Source organism: Tyto alba, unplaced genomic scaffold, assembly GCF_018691265.1.
Source record: "Tyto alba isolate M040663 unplaced genomic scaffold, T.alba_DEE_v4.0 Super-Scaffold_7, whole genome shotgun sequence".
NCBI classification, from domain to species: Eukaryota; Metazoa; Chordata; class Aves; order Strigiformes; family Tytonidae; genus Tyto; species Tyto alba.
This window is the reverse complement of record NW_024881328.1, coordinates 34,469,303-34,487,944: the sequence shown is the minus strand read 5'-3', so window position 1 is coordinate 34,487,944 and position 18,642 is coordinate 34,469,303. Positions and strand designations below refer to the sequence as shown.

General features: G+C 44.2%; 1 protein-coding gene across 1 annotated transcript in view; it reads right to left on the bottom strand.

The window, feature by feature from the left end:
• TMEFF2 (transmembrane protein with EGF like and two follistatin like domains 2) overlaps positions 1-18,642 on the bottom strand; it is a 136,008-nt gene that overhangs the window by 4,146 nt on the left and 113,220 nt on the right. Inside the window, exons 8-9 of the mRNA XM_042784170.1 lie at positions 4,695-4,818; positions 2,977-3,135 (exon numbers count right to left, since the gene is read on the bottom strand). Coding sequence (XP_042640104.1) covers positions 2,977-3,135; positions 4,695-4,818 — 283 coding nt within the window. The remainder of the gene's footprint in view (positions 1-2,976; positions 3,136-4,694; positions 4,819-18,642) is intronic.

Genomic DNA, 18,642 nt, shown 5'->3' with positions numbered 1-18,642 from the left:
CGTGGATGTCGACTGCTCGAGCTGGAAGCAAGGAGATGAGCCTCTCCTAGGCGCTTTCGCAAAACCGATACCGACAGTATCTGTGCAGTCACTTAGTCCAAGGTCGAGAGAAACCGATTAAAATGTTGAAATTACTTCAATTAAGGTGATGAGAAAGCATCTTTTAACCAAAAATGCCCATGTTTTAATTGCATAATACACCATGCTCCCAATTGACAGAAGCCTGGGCAGGCCCTGGGGCTGAATACTGACACCATGACTGCTTAAACACAGTGCTATTGCATTTACAGGTAGGTTGTGCCTGAAGTGCATCCATCTGGGTTTCCTAAGAGGGGCAATGGCATTTAACCAGCTTTTTAGGCTTAATCGTCTGCTAAAATTGAGTGACAGCTCCTCCTTGGTCCTCAACTCTTTAATCAAAAGTTCTTTGTAGTGCTCTGTGTGTGGGATGCATTCATTTATGACCACAGCAGTTATATCAATGTAAACTCGGTACTGGAGCACAGGCTGCCTGCCCTCCCTCCACTGACGCCTGCTCGCAAGCTTGAGTTACCCACAATGTGATTTGTAGCAGGTAAAACACATTACGCATTCATTTTTAATCAAGTTATTTCTTCATATAAATAAGCTGCTGTGACTAAACATTAGGGAAGCACTAAAAATGCAAAGCTGTAAAGAAAACTGCTGAGAATCATTATGACACTAGGTCATACCTATACTATTTACCATCCTCCTTCACTTTTGTCATTGCTTCTCTTTTGCCTTACCTCTAAGCTAGAAGTCCTGGGGCACAGAGACTGTGCCTCACTGCTCCACCTCCTTCCCTCCATACCTCTTGGTCTCTGGTCCCCTACTCCTTCACCCCAGACACTTATTCCCATTGCTGGCACTAGCACTGAGTAGCCAGGCAGCCAAACCCGTCAAGGAACCGAGCTGCTTAAAAACAAATAATCAGTTTTGTTGGTTGCATCTTCAGCTGAATCTGTCCCCTGACTGGGTTCGTTGTGTGGCTACAGAAATGCTAATGGTGGCACAAGAGCATTGGCAGGACCAAGTGCCCAGGAGCCAGGGGAAGGGGCAAGGGCAGACTGCCCCTGTGAGCAGCACAGATCATTTATTCAGATTAAAGTGTCTGTGCAATAATGGCCCTAAAAGTGCTTGAGAATTGCTCAGAGCCTTCCAGCAATGGAGGACACCCCGTAGATTTGCACCACTGTACAGGTATGATTTTAAGAGCAAGAACAGTAACGACAGCTAGAAGATTTACAATGGTAGTCTTATGCGGGTCAAATGTGGGGTTTGGACAGAGTGCACCAAACTCATTTGATAAATTAACCAGGTGAAGCTGCACTGAAATGAGTGGGAAACAATTTGGCCGCAGCGGCCTCTGAGTGAGTGAAGTTTCCCTTCTTTCTCCCAGGAACCTGGTAGGATGGTTTTAGCACTTTCAAGAGTTCAAGGTGTGGGGTTCAAACCAGTACGGTCAGGTTCTCCAAAGCAGATGACTTAAAAAACTCAATTACTTATACATGTGCTGCCACAACGCTCTCTTGTTGTGTGGATTTCTCTTAGGCCACTTAAGAGTACACTTTTGCAAATGCATTTCAAATCATTATGCTGGGATGGAGGATGCTCTGCTGTAATTACATGCATTACAGAAAAAAGTCAAAAGATCATAAATTAACTTGGTTACAAAGTGTGCGGGAAAAGGTACCATCTACGTATGAAAACAGCGTGATGGGTAATTTGCATTACAGTACCAGACCGCTCAGAGCACACTGTCTTCATTCTTCAATTTAAAGTACTCTGCGTTACTACGTCAAGGTGACAAAAGTAAAGTCACTCGACAAAATGGTACAGAGCATTTGTTCCATTATTAGTTGCTACACCATCTTCCTTTTCTTACTACACACTCCATTTTTGGCTGTTTGAATTACTCCTGTGAATACCACCAACATCCATGGCCTCATTTGGCATTTACCGTTGAGTTGATGGACTCAGCTTGGCCAAAAAAGCAGCTACCTTTCATCAGATGGTTTTATGCCTTTAGGCCGGAGAAAGATTTATGATTTTTTTTTTGTGTCTTTTCCAGGAAGAAATGCTACACTTGTCTTTCAGCCAGGTAGTACAACGTAGGAACTGAAATACATTAGAGATATTATTTTCTACAGAGGTATGATACCTGACTTTTTTTTTTTTTTTATTTCCAGAACAGTGATTTATCAGTGTTCTAGCTGAATTAATTTAACCTCATGATTTCTGAGAGAAGCTTGAAGACATCTGAAGTTCAGAACTTACCCCAAGCCCTCCCTAAGACAGTAACAGAGTTCAGTGGAAAAGTAGAGGGACACATGTAGGAGGTGAAGGATTGCATTTACCCCTCTTGTTCTGAACTACCCTAGGGCTGTTGTTTCCATTCAAACAACCCTTTTCTCCTCATTAAATTAAAAAAAAAAAAAATCATATATGGCTTGATATGCCACCATCTAGTGAAGACCTTAAACATGTGCAGTACCTTTGAACATGTATACAAGCCTAATGAAATCATTTAATCAACAGGATTGCAAGCAGGCTTAAAAGTTTGTATGCTCTGCCTGATTAGGACTAAGGGAATGGGCCCTTGAGGAAACCAGATGGAGATATGATTAGTTTTATTAAGTGTTGATCCAGCTGCTGTATTTATATTCCCCTTATTTATATGAACAATATTTGTCCAAGCATCTGAATGCAAAACAGGAAACTTCATTTGCTGTAGGCACCGTTGCTACCTAAGTTTGATTAAGATGGAAGTAAAAATTCAGTTGTAATAATGAAGCAGCATTGGCTGGCTGGACCAGATGATATCTTCTGTTTGCTGGTGAATTAAACAGCGTTTGTTATCAGTAGTGTCACTGCAGAAATCTGTATAACCAGTGGACAAAGTAGGAAAAACAAAAGTCTTTTCTTCTTCTATTGCAAACTACCAGAGATACTGACCTTGTAATACAGAGGACTACAACACAGATGATAGCAATCTGGATGGTTCCAATCACAGCCGCTATTAAGACATACTGAAATCGTACTGGACCTGGAACCACATATAAAACGCTGTAGTCCTTTTTTTCACAGTGTTGTCCAGTATAGCCAGCATCACATCTGAAACAAAAAATATTTTTTCCAGTTATACCTGCTGCTTTCAAAGATTGCCCCAAAAAAACTGTATCTGGAAAAAAAAAAAGAAAAAAATCAGTGGCCTAAGCATAAGCTTATGTGTTTGTTTTTTTTTTTTTTTTTTTAAGGATGGCCCCTCACAAAGAGTGCACCGGTGCCTCCTCGACCTCTCACAAGGAAGCTTCAGGTCCCCAGCATCACCAAGGTCTGTGAGAGTGAATGACACTGCAATAGTGCCAGGAGGTGCTCAGGGGACTGGGACTTATCTAGCATCAAGTGGTACTACTTGCATGTTGTGATGAGAATCCATTTAGTTCCTTGCACAACATATTTTAGATTTCTCCCTTTCTTTGGGGAGGTGGGGGGAGGGTGAAAAGCCGTCTAGTTGTGGCTCCTTATGCAGATTACCCCTAAGGAGGTGATAAGCAATCATCCAAGCTCCATATGAAATGTGATTAGAAGTTCCTGCAAGTGGATACATCATTTACATTTTGTCTGGTTGCTATAAAAAACCCTCTGTTGATGCTGCAACCAACGCCGCCTGCTGCGCTGCTCACCAGCTCCCATCCTGCAGCCTGACATCTGCCCTCTGTGAATTTGGGGAAAAAAGAGCGGTTCTCCCATTTTAGCTCTTGCCCTGTTTCCCCTAAAAAGCCCCAAGCAAGAAGATGCAAAAATCCAGGTCAACGGCAGCAGGAACTATAAGAGACTGAGCCAGATTGCTTGGGCTCCTCTCAGAAGTGCTAGTGGTGCACTAACCCTGGTGGGTTAAGTCTTGAGCTGCCACCCTTTTCCTCTCCTGCATTCCCACAGCAGCCAGCAGCTTGAGGAAAGGACATTTTCCAGCTGAATGGAGAACCTGAAAGGCAGCAGTCACAAAGAGCAAAACGTGCCCTGGCTGTTTGCGGGAGCTGAGAGAAGCTGGCTTGAGGATCTGCCCTTGGGGGATAAGTCTGGTCTGTATCTTTGCTCTCCCAGTCCAGTGTCCCAGGAAAACGGTGATTCATCCGTAACAGTCCTTTTCTTTGCCACGAGGCTGCTAGCTGGACTTTGGAAGTAATATCCCCACCTCTGCAGGGAGGCATTTTCTGCAGAAACATGTGCTTTCACTATTACTCCTTCTCCCTGCCCTAACCTCCTCCAAAGCCCCCTCCTGCATGAAGGAGCCACCTTCAGCCCAGCTTGCTGTCCCCGTGAGCATCTCTCCTGCCACGGTGGGGACATATCCCTGGTGGCACTCCTCTCCTCCAGACCGAGAAGGCTACCTAGCAGCTGTCTGAGCACTTCATGAAGTGCTTTTAAAAATATATCTAAATATAACTGAAGGTTACTGAATGTTTTTGCAGTCAATTAACATCGTGCATAACTCAATACATTTTTGCCACATAAAATGGGGACTTTGTTGAATAATTCAAGTCTAATGGGTTTTGTAGCACAAAGGGCCATGGTTACCATTATTTTCCACAGTTTATCTAGATGAAGGGTTTCTGTAAGTCAATATTTTCATGAATGTAGCCTTCCCTCCTTGGTAGGAGAAGGGTTACCTGCAAGACGGTTCCAGCATGTTAGTGGAGTGCTCACACTTGCCATGCATGCAGAAGCCATTGTAATGCTCTGGACAAGGGATGTAGATCCCTCTTGCGCTTTCTTCCAGTTTATTTGCATTCTCTGTGAACACAGGTGAAGGGAACATTAACTTGACAATGCAGGATAAGGTGAAATGATGTAAAGAACATATAAAAGAAAGGAAAATCAGAAAAAAAAGATGTGAGAGATGTTGTTCATGGGACACAAGAGCAAGGGTTTATACCTTGAAACAGGAAGGCTGATACAGATGCAAAGGTCTGCAAGGTTTTTTTGTCATTCTTTTGCATATCTAATTCCTGTCAAGTTACAGCAAATGAGACAGCAGAAAAAAATAATTTGGCTATTGAAAAACTGATTACAGAATAGCACATGAAAAATGCCTGATCATTTCTCTTATCCTCTATGAACTGTCTCCTCACACCCAGGCAAGGCTATAAGGAAGACTCTGGACGTTTGTATGTAATAAACCATTACAATATATTTGGTCATTCTGTACAACTTATTCAGAAAGACAATTTTGTGGCTGAAGTAGAGGAGCAGGAGTCCACAGCTGAAGTTTATCATTTGTGCCGTCTGCCCGTGCCCCAGAGCTCGCTGGCCTCTTCCCCGTCCCACAGCATGGATACCTTTAAACTAGTCTGACTTTCTGTGCCTACTTTGGCAGCTGTTAAATAGTCACTGAGACTCCAAATCCTGGAAAATACTTCCCTCCATGTAGCCAGGAAAATGGAGGCTTCTTTTAGCTTTGAAACAGGTAATGGCTCAACATTTACATCGTGGGCTGAAACGCAGAGTGTTACTTGCAATAAATTCACATGCATTTTGTAGGCCACTGAGATGTTAATTAATCTGGGTAATTTTGGCAAATTCTTCAATTTAACCAATACTTATGATATCTCAAATGGTAAAAATCCTTTCTTCTGTGATAGTGTCATCTAGCCACAATTAATTAAAAACAGAAGAAAAAAAATCTCACGATAAATGAGGAAATGTAGCTTGCACACAAATAAGTCGAAGCATTTGTATCTTCCAAAGGAAGTCCCCAAGTGTTACGAAGCAATTGCAATTTGTGTTCTGCCTCCAAGCCAGTCGTGCCGGCAGCAGGTATGCTTAGGTATTATCCCACCTTTGGGAAAATTCTGTGCAGCAGATCCAAGATTCAGATTTTCATAATGAATTTCTTTCCTGTCGCTGCTGCCCAAGGAGGGTTTTAACAGTCTCTGACAACTCGCACTAATAAAGTTGGTTATATTGTCCTTATGTTAAAACAGGAGAGGACAACCTCCCAGCAAACGAGAATGACATGGCAACCTCTACATCCCTGTAGACAGCACTATCTCCTCTTTCACTGTTAGGACTTTTAGGACGTCTGCACTGTGGACCACTGCTGCACCTTTTTAAATGCACATGTGCTGAACACAGACCTGCTGGCCTCCCCTGGATCCCTGCTTACATCGGGACGTCTGCGAGGCTGTTAATGACAGCGGTGCCCGCTTCCGCGCTGCGGTGACGATGCCCGGGCTTGGGGCCGACGGTGGCCACCGGGCTGTCACCGGCGGGACGGGCTGACAGGAGGCATGCTATGGATGTGGTATAACCTCCTTTGAGAGCCTGCTCAGGAATTTGTGCGACTGGAGAGAGGTGGGAGCAGAAGGTCCATTTGGTCTGGTGCTAAACATTTTTGGCTACCTATCACTCTCTAAGTGAGACACTGACTACCAGCACATGAAATATATACACAGAGAGTTATCATCCCACAGGGACTTCGTGTATGTTCCTTTTTTCCACCTGGAAAGAAAGAAGAACAGAAAAAATTGTGTGTGACGTGTGTCAGCTATTAATGGGCTTGCCCAGTGCACACACGTAGTTCTCGATGTGCTTGGGACTTGTTGGACTCCATACACATGTAGTGATCATCTGTGCACCATGTCTGATGGTTTCTGGCTGTGTTGGACCTCTGCTATGGTCCACATTCAAATATATTTCTGTCCAGGAAACTGCATCAAGAAATATGGGTTCCCTATTAATATGTATTTTTTCTACTGTGGAAAATATTACGCCATTTCCTTCAAATCTTCCATTATCAAAAGGAAGTTTGCTTCCTTTCTGAAGAACAGGAGACTGCTCTGCACGTGCGTGCGCGCGCGTGTGGGGGTGTGTCCTTCCTCCTCAAGCACCAAGATATCTCTGCAATGTCCGTGCAGCACCACCAACCAGTGTGAGATTCCCTCCCCTCTCAGATGAGCCAGCCGTGTTGCTAAAACAGTAGGATACCATTTGGTTTCTTTTCTTTAAAGGCATGCTTCAAGATGGTGAAGGAAATTATTACTTTCAGGACAGACTAATCTGCTAGGACTTGAAAGGGGGACCAGGACCTCTCCCAGACTTGCAGATGCTCTCACTGTGTGTAGGCTGTAGGGCTGGTAAAAAGAGGAATGATTTTTCCTCCTCCTGCAATCATGTGGGTAGAAACCGTGTTTTCTTTAAAAAGGCCTCTAGCATACTTCAAAGTAAATCTAGGATCCTGTAGAACTTGTAATTACACCTCTAAGTGTAATGTTATGATGGAAAATGCTTTACTGAATCAAAAATGAGATGGCTCAAGCTTTGCTAGCAGTTTGTCTTGGGTTTGAGTGAGCAGTGGGGTTTTTGGTACCAGGGGAGGGGGCTACAGCAGTGGCCCCCTGTGAGAAGCTTTTCGAAGCTCCCCCGGCTCCAAGTCAGACCCACCTCTGCACTAAGGCTGAGCCAATCGGCTGTGCCTCTGCAATAACGTATTTAAGAAGGGACCTGGTGAGGAGCAGTCAGACTTGTGAGGAGGAGCTGTGACATCTATGTGAACACCAAGGTCAGTGGAGGAACGGAGGAGGAAGGGAGGGGGGAGGTGTGCCAGAGCAGAGACCCCCCTGTATCCTGCAGTGAGATGGAAGGGCGGCCCCCCCCCGCCACCCATGAAGATCTACGGTGGAGCAGACACTGACATATGTCTCAGGTGACTGCACCTGTGGAGGCTGGAACCCTCTAGGAAGAAGCAGCCGCCACTGTTGTAATTCAGTGCTGGGAGGATTGCAGAATGCGGGGGTGTCCCAAGCCGGAGCAGTCCGGGAAGGGCTGCAGCCGTGGCAGGGCCTCACGTTGGAAAAAGTTGGTGTCCCATGCCAGAGCAGCTAGGGAAAAGCGCTACAGCCTGTGGGAGGGACTCAGGTCAGAGAAAAGCTGTGAAGGACTGTCTCCTGTGAGAGGGGGACTGTGATGGATCAGGGCGAAGAAGTTCCAGAAGCTCCCCCCACCGAAGATGGACGAAGTGGCAGCACTGACTGCACCCCCCATTCCCTGCCCCTGTGCTGCTGGGGGGAGGAGGTAGAGATATCGGGGGCAGAGCTGAGCCCGGGAAGAAGGGAGGGTGGGGGGAAGTGTTTTTAAGATGTGGTAATGCTTCTCACTGTCCTACTCTGTCTGTTACATGTTGTTGTTAGTGTCTGTATTAAATTTATGTTCTTTTTTTAATTCCCCTAACAAGTCTGTCTTTTGCATGTGACCATAATATGTGATTCACCCTTCCCTGTCCTATCTTGAAGCCCAAGACTGGATTATTTTCTCCTTCTCAGTGCTAGGAAGAAAAGGGGAAGTAAGCAGCTGCATGGTGCTCAGTGGTCCTCTAAGCTGAAACCATGACACAGTTCATAGGATAAACACTTCATATGGCAACACTTGTCCTCTGGCTTGGAAGAAACCACAAAACTTAGACACAAATTGTCTGTAGTCCCTCATTTTGATTGATGACTCTTCTAAAAGAGTTAGGGATTGAACATAAAGGCTGAGAAGGAAAAAAAAAAGGGGAATTTAGCTTGATCTGCCATTTTGGTTATTTGAAAGGCAGACCAGAGTGAAAGCATCATTTACTTCAGACAAAGAAATTCCCCTCCTCTTCCGGCACATTTTGAATTCACACTAAATAATTCCTGCCTCAAAACAGGTTATTTTTCTCAATACACAAAACATCTTTCCAGATTCAAAATAGACCCAAACAACAAGATATGCTTTAAAGTTACTTCATGTTAAAACTGACTGCTCTCATTCCTGAAGGATCTAAGCACTTTTCAGTAATCCAGCCGTCCATGAAATATTGTCATGAATGCATCACAGGGTTTACATCACTATGAAACAACAACTATAAATAATTTCTAAAAAAAGCAGATATGAATAAAAAATATGTTTAAATTATGACTCAAGAACTGTACAAAGTTCAAAAAAAGTAAACCTAAATGAAATAAATTAAGACTTCACCCCTTATTATAATTTTGAGTTATTTATCAATTCAGTACTGGAGGCAACCTGCACAAATCAGATTACAGTATCACTAAACTAAGGAGCCCCTCTACCACACCAACCTTATGACTACAGAGAACAAAGCTTAAATACAGTTACCCGCTTTTTTCCAAGGACAGCAGATCAGTATTCATAACGCAGACCAAATTCAAAGTTAGTCAGGTTTCAGTAATGTTAAATTCAGTAGCTCCTCTTCAAATACTAGACTTGTTGCATTGTTATTGGCAACTATGTGTGAAAGTTTTATGTGCACCAAAAAAAGAGATTTGTGACTTTTTGTGATGGCTAGAATTTGAGACAGAACCTGTAAAGCCTAAAGGTAAAAATTAGACGGACTCCGTCAGTCTCTCCTATCTCAGGACAAATGTTAATTCCCACCACATTTCTCGGAATGCTTCTCCTTTTTATTGTACAAAGAAGTACACCCTCATCCTCCAGATTAACTGTATTCAGAACGCTTTTTCTTGAAAGCGTCTTCTGATAGAAAACGTCACTTTGATGAAGCCAACATCTTTTGCATTTCTGCAACATTTTTTGCATCTTTAGCCTAACATGACATTTCATATTGTTCACATCTTTTGTTAGTGCCAGAACACATGATAGCCTATCATATAAGATATACTAGTCAAAACAGATTATTTTTAAATGCATTGAGGCCAGATGCTACTTTGTGTAGACTGAAACAGCTTATCATCTTGCTTACTAGAAGAGTCTCCCAGTTGAACCCTTGCTCTCCAAACTTTCTGTGGATGGCAGGGAGATACCAAGACGCTGAGCTATTTTGCTGGGGTACGAAATTGGATCCTGAAAAGTAATCCAGTGTGGTGATCACCCACTTGGTGATCTGGCTTCTCCTGACGGATCACCTTCTGAAATGTTAAATAAATTATTTAAAACTATCTTGTCTAAATTCCTTAGTACCCATGCCTGATCCTCTCCTCCGTTAAGATGTAGTGGAAGAATTATTTCAAATATATTTTGTATTGTTTTTATTTTAATTTCTGGTTTAGCTATATGCTTTTCCTTCAGCTTTTAGAAGCTGAACGTACACCATTAGGATTCTCAGGTAAATATTTCAGTGAAGGCTGAAATTCAAAAGCCGAAACAGTCTGCCTGGTTGCAGGAACCAAACTCTGCAAGTGATAAAAACAATGCAGCCAGATTCCTCTCTGGGCAGCCTTCAGTGGTCCCCAGCTCCCATCTGAGCTAGCGTGGAGCTTCTGTTACACAATTGAACATGTGGAGTAGTGATGCTGACAAACGAATAAATCCATTAGTGCCCTTGATGAGGATTATATGAAGTACTGCCTGGAGTGCCTAGAAAATTCTTTCCAGACATAAGTTCCTGCAATCCACTTTGGAGAAATTAGATAAAAATCTAGGCAAAAATAGGGTTCTTATGTCCAAAAATTGACTGCCAGGCACTTAACAATCAGTTCTGCAGGGCTGATAATTCTGTCATTCTTTATGTTTGAATCAATGAGACTTTCTAGGTGATTTCAGGTAAGCAAAGTAGAGGGATACAGCCTGTAAATTCTCATGTTAGCATTTTTACTGTTGCACAGCACGTAATGTTGGAGCTGATGAAAATAATAACTGATAGGTTATGCCCATATGAGAAAATGTTGGCTCATGTACACTGTTAATACCGAGTGTACAGTCATCACGGGACCAAGGGAGGTCCTAAAAATAAATATATATACAAGTATTTCATCAAATAAGGGATGAGATGGTGAATGATGTGCTGCAGAAGCTATTTTGACACCTATCTCATTGGAAGCGGTGGTTAAGGAGAATTGGCTTACATAACAATTTAATCTTTTAATACCACTCAGGTCAGCCAAATTTGCAGCTGAAAGCTCTCGCTGATATTGAGGTAGTGCCTCCTTACACATGACATTATCAGAGGATTTGTGAAGGGGGAAAGGGATTCCTGGGTCAAATGTATGTCATTAACCTTCTCAACCCCTTTTAGAAGCATGTGCCTCCCCACTCCTTTTACCTCCTTGGCAGATCCCCTAAAGGTAGGCCACAGAGCATAGCACTGGGAACTGACTTAACAAAGATCTTCTGCTCTGCACGCTAGAGACTTGGTGTGGCAATTCTTATTTAAAATCAAAATAAAAGGTCCAGAGACTATCAGTGTGTGGAGCAAAGGTAGAAAGTGCCTTGAGTTTTGTGGAAGAGCTTCAGTGACTGAGTAGGGGTGGGAATCTGAATCCTGTAGGTGAGCCTAGGGACAGTTTATGTTACTCATCTGCAGTCTTCACAGAGTCAGCAAGTGCTGCTCTGCTGGGGTAAAAGGGAGCTTCCTCAGCCCATGAGTGTCTGTAGGAACGGTTTGAAGGTCCCTCTGCAAAATCAGGAGGAATGGGGTGGTAATGGTGTTGCCCCCACTGAAAGTGTGGAATTGCTTTAGCATGTTTTCTGGTACTTTCCCTCCTCTCTAAGAGCATCTAAAAGGAATTGAGGTCCCATAGCAACTTACGAGGATGAAGTCCTTAAGCAGGCTTCCTACTTACTTGTAATGAAGACCTGTGATTATAAACCCCAGCTCAGACCCAGCTCCAGTGAGAGAAAAGAGATTTCTCCCGAGTCTTCGCTCAACAATTCCAGACACCCTGCCCTTGACAAAGCTGCCAGCAGCCATGCTGCCATCCACCAACATTGCCATGCCTCACCATTAACAGCTGCTCAAATCCGACCTATTAAATTATCTGGACACAGTATTTTCCCTTCTTTTAAAACCTTGATCTTGATCTTACGAATATAGAGTGTCTCTTTACAATGAAGAAAATGTGTGCAAGCAACTCTCCTGAAAATCACTGTTTGGGTGGGCGTTGGAGTGAAAATTCAGAAAGAAGTGCTTGCTGTTGCTCAAGAGGGAGCTCACCAGCCCACTCTCCCTGAGAGCTAGTGGAAAGTGAGACACCAAATGTCAGCTGGAAACGTCTGGCACCACTATGCTGCAGTCCTAGTCTAAATTCATCCTGCAGCCACTCCAAGTACGAACTTCAAGATGGCCTTTCTACATAAACTGCACAAAAAATACCCTCCCCATATTAACTGCTTTACCAAGAGGAAAAAAAGAAATGGAACTTTGAGAATTAAATTACATTCACTTATTTTCTCAGGCATAAAATAGGCTTGCTCGACACAGTAATTTATTAATTTTAAATGTCCCTATGCAAATGAGTTCCCTGGAATAAGATAACATCCATTCTCCTTTTTAAAAATAATCTAGTGCTTTTTATGTTTGAGATTATGGCAAGATGTCCTAGTGCACTTGGAAAAAAAAATACTGTGCTCTGTCTTTCGCAGCAATGTATCATATTATTCAGCCTGCTGCCATAATTAATAATAGAAACCAATGACTTAAGTCACTAATAATCCCCAGATGTTCAAATGGAGAACAAAATACTTTCAGCTTGTCAGCATATGTATGTGGGCTATACTATATATGTTAAAGCTGTCTCTGAATTTTTGAAATTGAGAAGCCCTTTTATTTACAACATCTGTGAACATATCTTCCTTATTTGAGAAGACTGCTTGAAATTAGGCAACTTGTTAATAATTTTCCTGCATATAGTTTTCCTGCAACAAGTCCATTTGTCTACTCAAAACTAAACATAACATTTTTTTCAACATCATTTGTTTTTTTCCGTGGGCATAGTCTACCTGTATTCACTGGCTAGGCACAGATACCTTACCCTAGAGACTGTACAGACCCCTAGCAGCCAAGGCTCCTACACACGAGTAGGTGCTACCACGTAGCTACTGCAGTACAAGGTGCAATACAACCCCAAAATAGCACAGTGATACAAGTACATGCTAGCAACCACTGCTCACACGTCTGAACAGGAACACCCAGCAGTATTAGCCAAGGTGAAAGAGAAGGGGAAAAAAACATTATGTGGGCTAACCTGTTGCTCCAACCCTGCATTTTCTCAGTGCTCAGGTGCTCACATTAGACACAACTCCTCCCTGGGGTGACCGTTTCATTCAGGGAGGCAAAGCAGGCTGTTGTCTCACCTTGCCTGACCTCCTCCGCTTCCCCTCCATCGGATTTCATCCACTTACCCCTGTCGAGGCCGTCGGTAAAACAGCAGTCACCACCATTTAAAGCAGATGCTGCACAAGCACCTCCGCGCTTGGTGGCAGGACACGGAGAGGTGATGCACCGACCCCTTCCCTCACCAGCCTCACGGAGCGGTTCATCGCTGCGTGTGAATGGCACCTGCCTGCTCCCCAGTCAGGTAAACCAGAAAGGCCTTCAGCTCCCCATGTCATTTCTGTGTTAGCTGTTGCCAAGGCATCTCCCAGTATTTTGTAATTTTTGTAGTGGGTAGACAACACAGGCAGAGCTCTTTAAGGCCGCCGCTGCGGGGGCTCGTCTCGAGGCCTGCAATCATTGCTACCGATGGGATTTAATGATGTGGGGCTGTATTGTGGATTTATCAAAACCCTGGGTAGAGGGGCCCTTAGACTTTGTGCTTCCTTCTTTTGTGCCAGGATTGAATAAAGCTATGCTAACCCCCTTCCTAGAACAGATTAAATCCCTCTTTGTGCTAACTCAGATAGTCTTTGTTTTTGTCATGCTGCTGATGTTCCTTTCACTCAGATCCCACTGTCTAAGAGAGACGATGCCAGCCCTGTGGGAGCAGCTTCCTCCCCCCTTCAGAAACCAGCCGTGTAAAGGAATAAAGTCGTAGTTTTTCTCCTTGTGTATGATCTACTTAGGCAGCTCATGACAGAGCCCTTAGAGGATGAGTTAACCTCACTATTATTGTAATTCTGTGTTGAAAAAAAGTTGGTGTCAGTTTAGAGATTTGTGAGGTTCCCTCCAATTAGGCTGCATGCCTGGAGGCAGAGGGGTGAATGCTGTATCCATCACACACGGCACGGCACGAGCGGAGCGGGTGTCACGCCTCTGTGAGAAATTCCTCTGAACGCCCGGGCTGATGGCTCGCTTTCCCTCCCATCCGCCTCTCCTCGAGCTACTCATTAGTGCCAATGCTGGAGGGGGTCAAAAATGGACGGTGGGAACTGCACCAAGGCTCCTCTCTATGTCCTCCCCACCGAAGAAGTACGCCTGAGAGTTGTAATTTACTCTTTAACACCAGATTAAACAGAGATGCCAGTACCATCCCAGTATGGGGACGTTAGCAGCAGAAGATGCTTCTTGGCATGACCAAATCGCGTCTCCTTCAGAGCAAGCAGGCATGGATCTACAGGAAGAGAGTGGCTGGGAGGGATGCTGACATAGGAAGCATCTCTACGTTCAGTGCTATCTTCTGAGGCACAGGAGCCAGACCCCACGCGGCACGTACAAACACATGCTCCTCCCAGCAGCAAACCCAAACAGCCGCTATTCACAACCGTTCCTGGCCTAACACACGTAGCAACACAGCAATATTAGTTAACTTAGTTAAGTGGTGATTAAGGAACAAACTCCTCGAACTTGACCGAGCGGTGTCCTGCTGTTTCTGCTTTGTGTGCTACTATGCAATTTCTGTATCAAAGCAGCCTTGCTAGTGCAGCACTCTGAGAGCGGCTTATTTATATGTAGATGCGTCTATATGACATTTCCAAATGCCATACATTTGCATATGAAGGTTCCACTTTTTTTTTCCCCACTTCGAGTAAACAAGAGTCTGCTGTGACTCCAAACCAGTGCTTTCACTCAATCGGAGCTTTCTGAGGATCACCCTCCTTACGGAGCTTAAAAAAACCCGAAACACCTAATTTTCATAACTTGGCAACCTGGCCTATCAGTAGTGTCTCTGGGCAGGTCTTTTGATTTGTAGCTGTACCTTTGATACCGAACCGAGCATAGAGAGCAAAACTGAAAGACCTTAAGATTTCATATGAAATGGCTACAGATAATCTGCAACACAAATCAATATTTGCAAATAGGCCTCAGACATATGATGGAAGCTTGTGGTTGTCCTAAAAAAGGCTGTGGGTCACATTCATTATAGCTATGAAGACGGTATTGATTTTTGTCACTGATCTTTCACTTGAAAACAAGAGCAGGAGCTTGTTGCAAGAGCTGCTGGGGACCTCTGAAACTGCAAACCTAACACAAAAACCACAACCTTATGTAACACTGGGAAAGCCAAGTGGACATTATATATTCAGCTTTCTCGTCCAAGAAAGATAAGGCTGAAGCAGATGGTATGTGGGCAAAGTTTCAACCTGAATACACTGCCTTCTAAAAACCAACACCGCTAGGAAAACAGCCTAATTTTGTGGCACGAGGCAGACGAACACGTTACCTGCACATTAAAGAGCCGCCCGACGCAGGGCCTCGAGGTATGTGCTACAGAGGAGCTGGAAGAGCTTCCCGCTGGCAACGCGTGTATGGAAAAACAAGAATCTCGACACCTCTCACGTACCACCTAGAGTGAGTAGTATGAATTATGTGTAATACACAGATTGATCCCCGTCCTCGTACGCATTTGCACCGGGATGCGCAGCCAAGGGCGTGCGCTGCAAGTAGCGGTCTTTCGGCATCGCCAGGCGGTGTGGGAGTGCCGATGGCATGCGGAGTGGCTGGCGGAGTCGCCAGGCATCGGCTGTACTCCCCTCTCACAGCTCAGCCCTGCGCCACAGCCGCGGGCAGACCTCCTCCACATCCCCGCTCCCCTGTGGGTGGGCAAATGTGGAAGCGAGGACAAGCTGCTCCCTCGAGCCCCGGCAGGCACAGTAACCCCCAGGAGTCACTATCACCGTGGTCCTAGCTTACGGAGTTTCACCCATCTGCCACTCCACTTCTGAAGGACTTCATCTTCTTCCCCTGCCAAGTGGGGGATAGCATCAAATATGACAAATGAGATGAGGTGCCAGAAAGCTGATAAATACTTTTGTTATGGCCCTAAAAATAGTGAAGGGATATTAGTACCCTTCTGACACTTTTTGAAGAGTAGATGGATATGCACGACCTAAGTTTTAAGATAGGTGTCAAGAATATTGATGTGTGGAAGGAGCAAGATCATTTCGCTGGCACCGCCCTGGGAGACAGTCGCTTGACTAACGATGTCTCCCGTCTCCCAGCCAGGGGTGTGCGGGGACGGGGCTCGGGGAGGGCTGTGCCTTTGATGCCCCTCCAGATAAAATGGATTTGGCTTGGCAGTGCAGCTTTGCCAACCTGGGACGTACCTCTGCCTCCATGGGCGCAATACAATGGTGGAAATGGGGTGCCAGTGCCCTCAGTGCGTGGTGGGACTCTGCGTGGGTGGCTGGTGACGTGGGTCACGCTCGGGCAGGCTGTGACCGTCTGCAGCTGCTGTACGGCTCTGAAGGGCTATACAGGAATTAAACTGTCTAAGGACATCTTTCATAAACACAATGGGATAAAACATGTGTATGCTCTGATGGAAGAAAATGGTTAAGAGTTATAAACAACAATTTTGGTGCAGATTTTTTATGGAGGACTAGTAAAACAGAGCATTGTAAGCGCCTTAAGTTATGGCCTTGAAATTGCTGTCAGGCTAACTCGTGCTTCACACATGATCGAGCCAGGCGCGTTTCTAGGCATACACCTGTAAATTTGATTTCGTATTTCCAACCCATCTCTGGAAACGTGGAAGTCAAATACAGTTCTTCTCCTCTCCCCTCCAGTCCCTACAGTAACGTAGGCTCCAAAGGTCTCCAAATCACACATGCAATCCCAGTGTCTTGAAGTTATTCCCTCTTTGGCACCTACGCAGCTGGCTGGCAAGATTTTATGTATTGATACAACTAGTGGCTCTTCCAATTTTTAAGGACTACATTGATAAAAATTGCTTTTAAACAATTTAACTGTGGATTAACAAAGCATGTTTCCACATCTGTATGGAGATACACTTATCATCTGTATCTACCTGATCATATTCAGAGGAACATGCACATCTTATGTAAAACAAAGCTGCATCTTCCATCAATCCCTTGTCCTGTCTCTTCAGCGATGTGAGTGGCTTTTACTGGCAGAAAGATTGGACAGGCGATCAATGAAACAAACCAGGAGCTTAATTTTGAGAAACTACTGCAAATAAAAGTGCACCCTAATCCAATTACCAGGCTGTCCCCTAATTTCCAATAGGAACTCCAGGTTTGAATGGATTGTTTTCTGCGGAGATCAATGGATGGCAAGAAGCAGTATTTGAAAAGGTCTCTGACTTATATTTAGGCCTGCCAGCATGAGGTTATGAGAATTTACTTTTTGGTTGTACACTTCCAACAAACTCAAAAAATTACAACTGAAAGCAAGTATGAATGGCAAAACTGTCAGAGAGGTTTGATGGAAGGCACGGAGACGGAAAGGTTACCCAGGTATGTGACAGCACAGGCAAGTAGGTCAGGGACGTCATTTTGGCCACAAGGCATTTCCTTCCGTCCTTTTGACAACCTGAAGGTTTTACAGCCCTAGTTTTGCACTAATTTTATATGCAGTTTTGATTACTAAAAGCAGCCTTTTTTTTTTTTTCCCCTCCTTTTTTTTTTTGATGGTGGGGGGGTGCATGTCTGTAAGGTGCTGCCAAGCTGGAGTGTGACACCCGTTTGGCTCCCTTCCCTCCTTTCTTTTTTTCCAAGGTAGCATCTGTGCTTGTAAAAACATGCTGCCCTAGAGAATTCATCCAGGAAACTGAAGAAAGAGCTGCAGAATTTGGGGGAAGTGTGTATAAGAAAATAGGAGACTGAAATAAAAATATGTAACTCCTGTATGTGGCATTTTTGAACACTTCCTGAATCCTGTGCCTGGCAAATCCCTTGTGCGTATCTTGCTTATTTTAGTTGCCAGAACATGACCCTGAATGGCTTGTGATGGTATGTCTGTTGTTGGCTAAAAGCATGGTTTCAGCCATGCTTTTCACTGCTTTTGTTCGGGCTTTTCAGAAAAGTAAATACATTTTATTGGCACGTTGTAAAACTGTGATCACTCCTCCGTACAAAGCAAAGCACTTCACTTGCTGAGGGATGAGTCCTGCTCAGTTTGCCTCTGTTTTCACTCACCTGTCTCCCCTGAGACCCGCATTGTAAAACTGTAATGGTAACGGGTCCATACAGTTTACAGCTTTGCTTTCTGTATCTGCCCAGTTCTATTGTTAAAATCTTTTGTGTCTGCTCAGAGGATCAATTTTTAGCAGACTATACGTTAGAGATGCCTATTCGACAATCAGAAGTTCAATACATTTCCTTTCCCATGCCTGAAGCTGGAAAGATATCCCTTACTATTCCCCATTTTAAGTGTAGGAGAAATGGTAAAACAATATAAAATGCCACTGCAGCAAAACCTGCTATATTCTTTTACCTAATTTAGCAAAGATACACTTTGTTTCCCATCTGTCATGAAACCCTGCAATGGCAGGACAAAGCTGAAATCTTTGCACGTTCTTGGTTTTGCAACAAAAGGGTCCAATCTCGCCATACAAATTTAAGCTTTTTGTCTATTACTCAAATGCGAAAGGTCTACCAGGCAAAAACTTGTCTCCGAGATGTGGAGAGGAGACCACCCAACGCTGCAGAACATACTTTGTGCCTATCGGTCGCCTCAGGAGCTGAAGATGGCCCGTCCAGGGCGCACATCGCACTGAA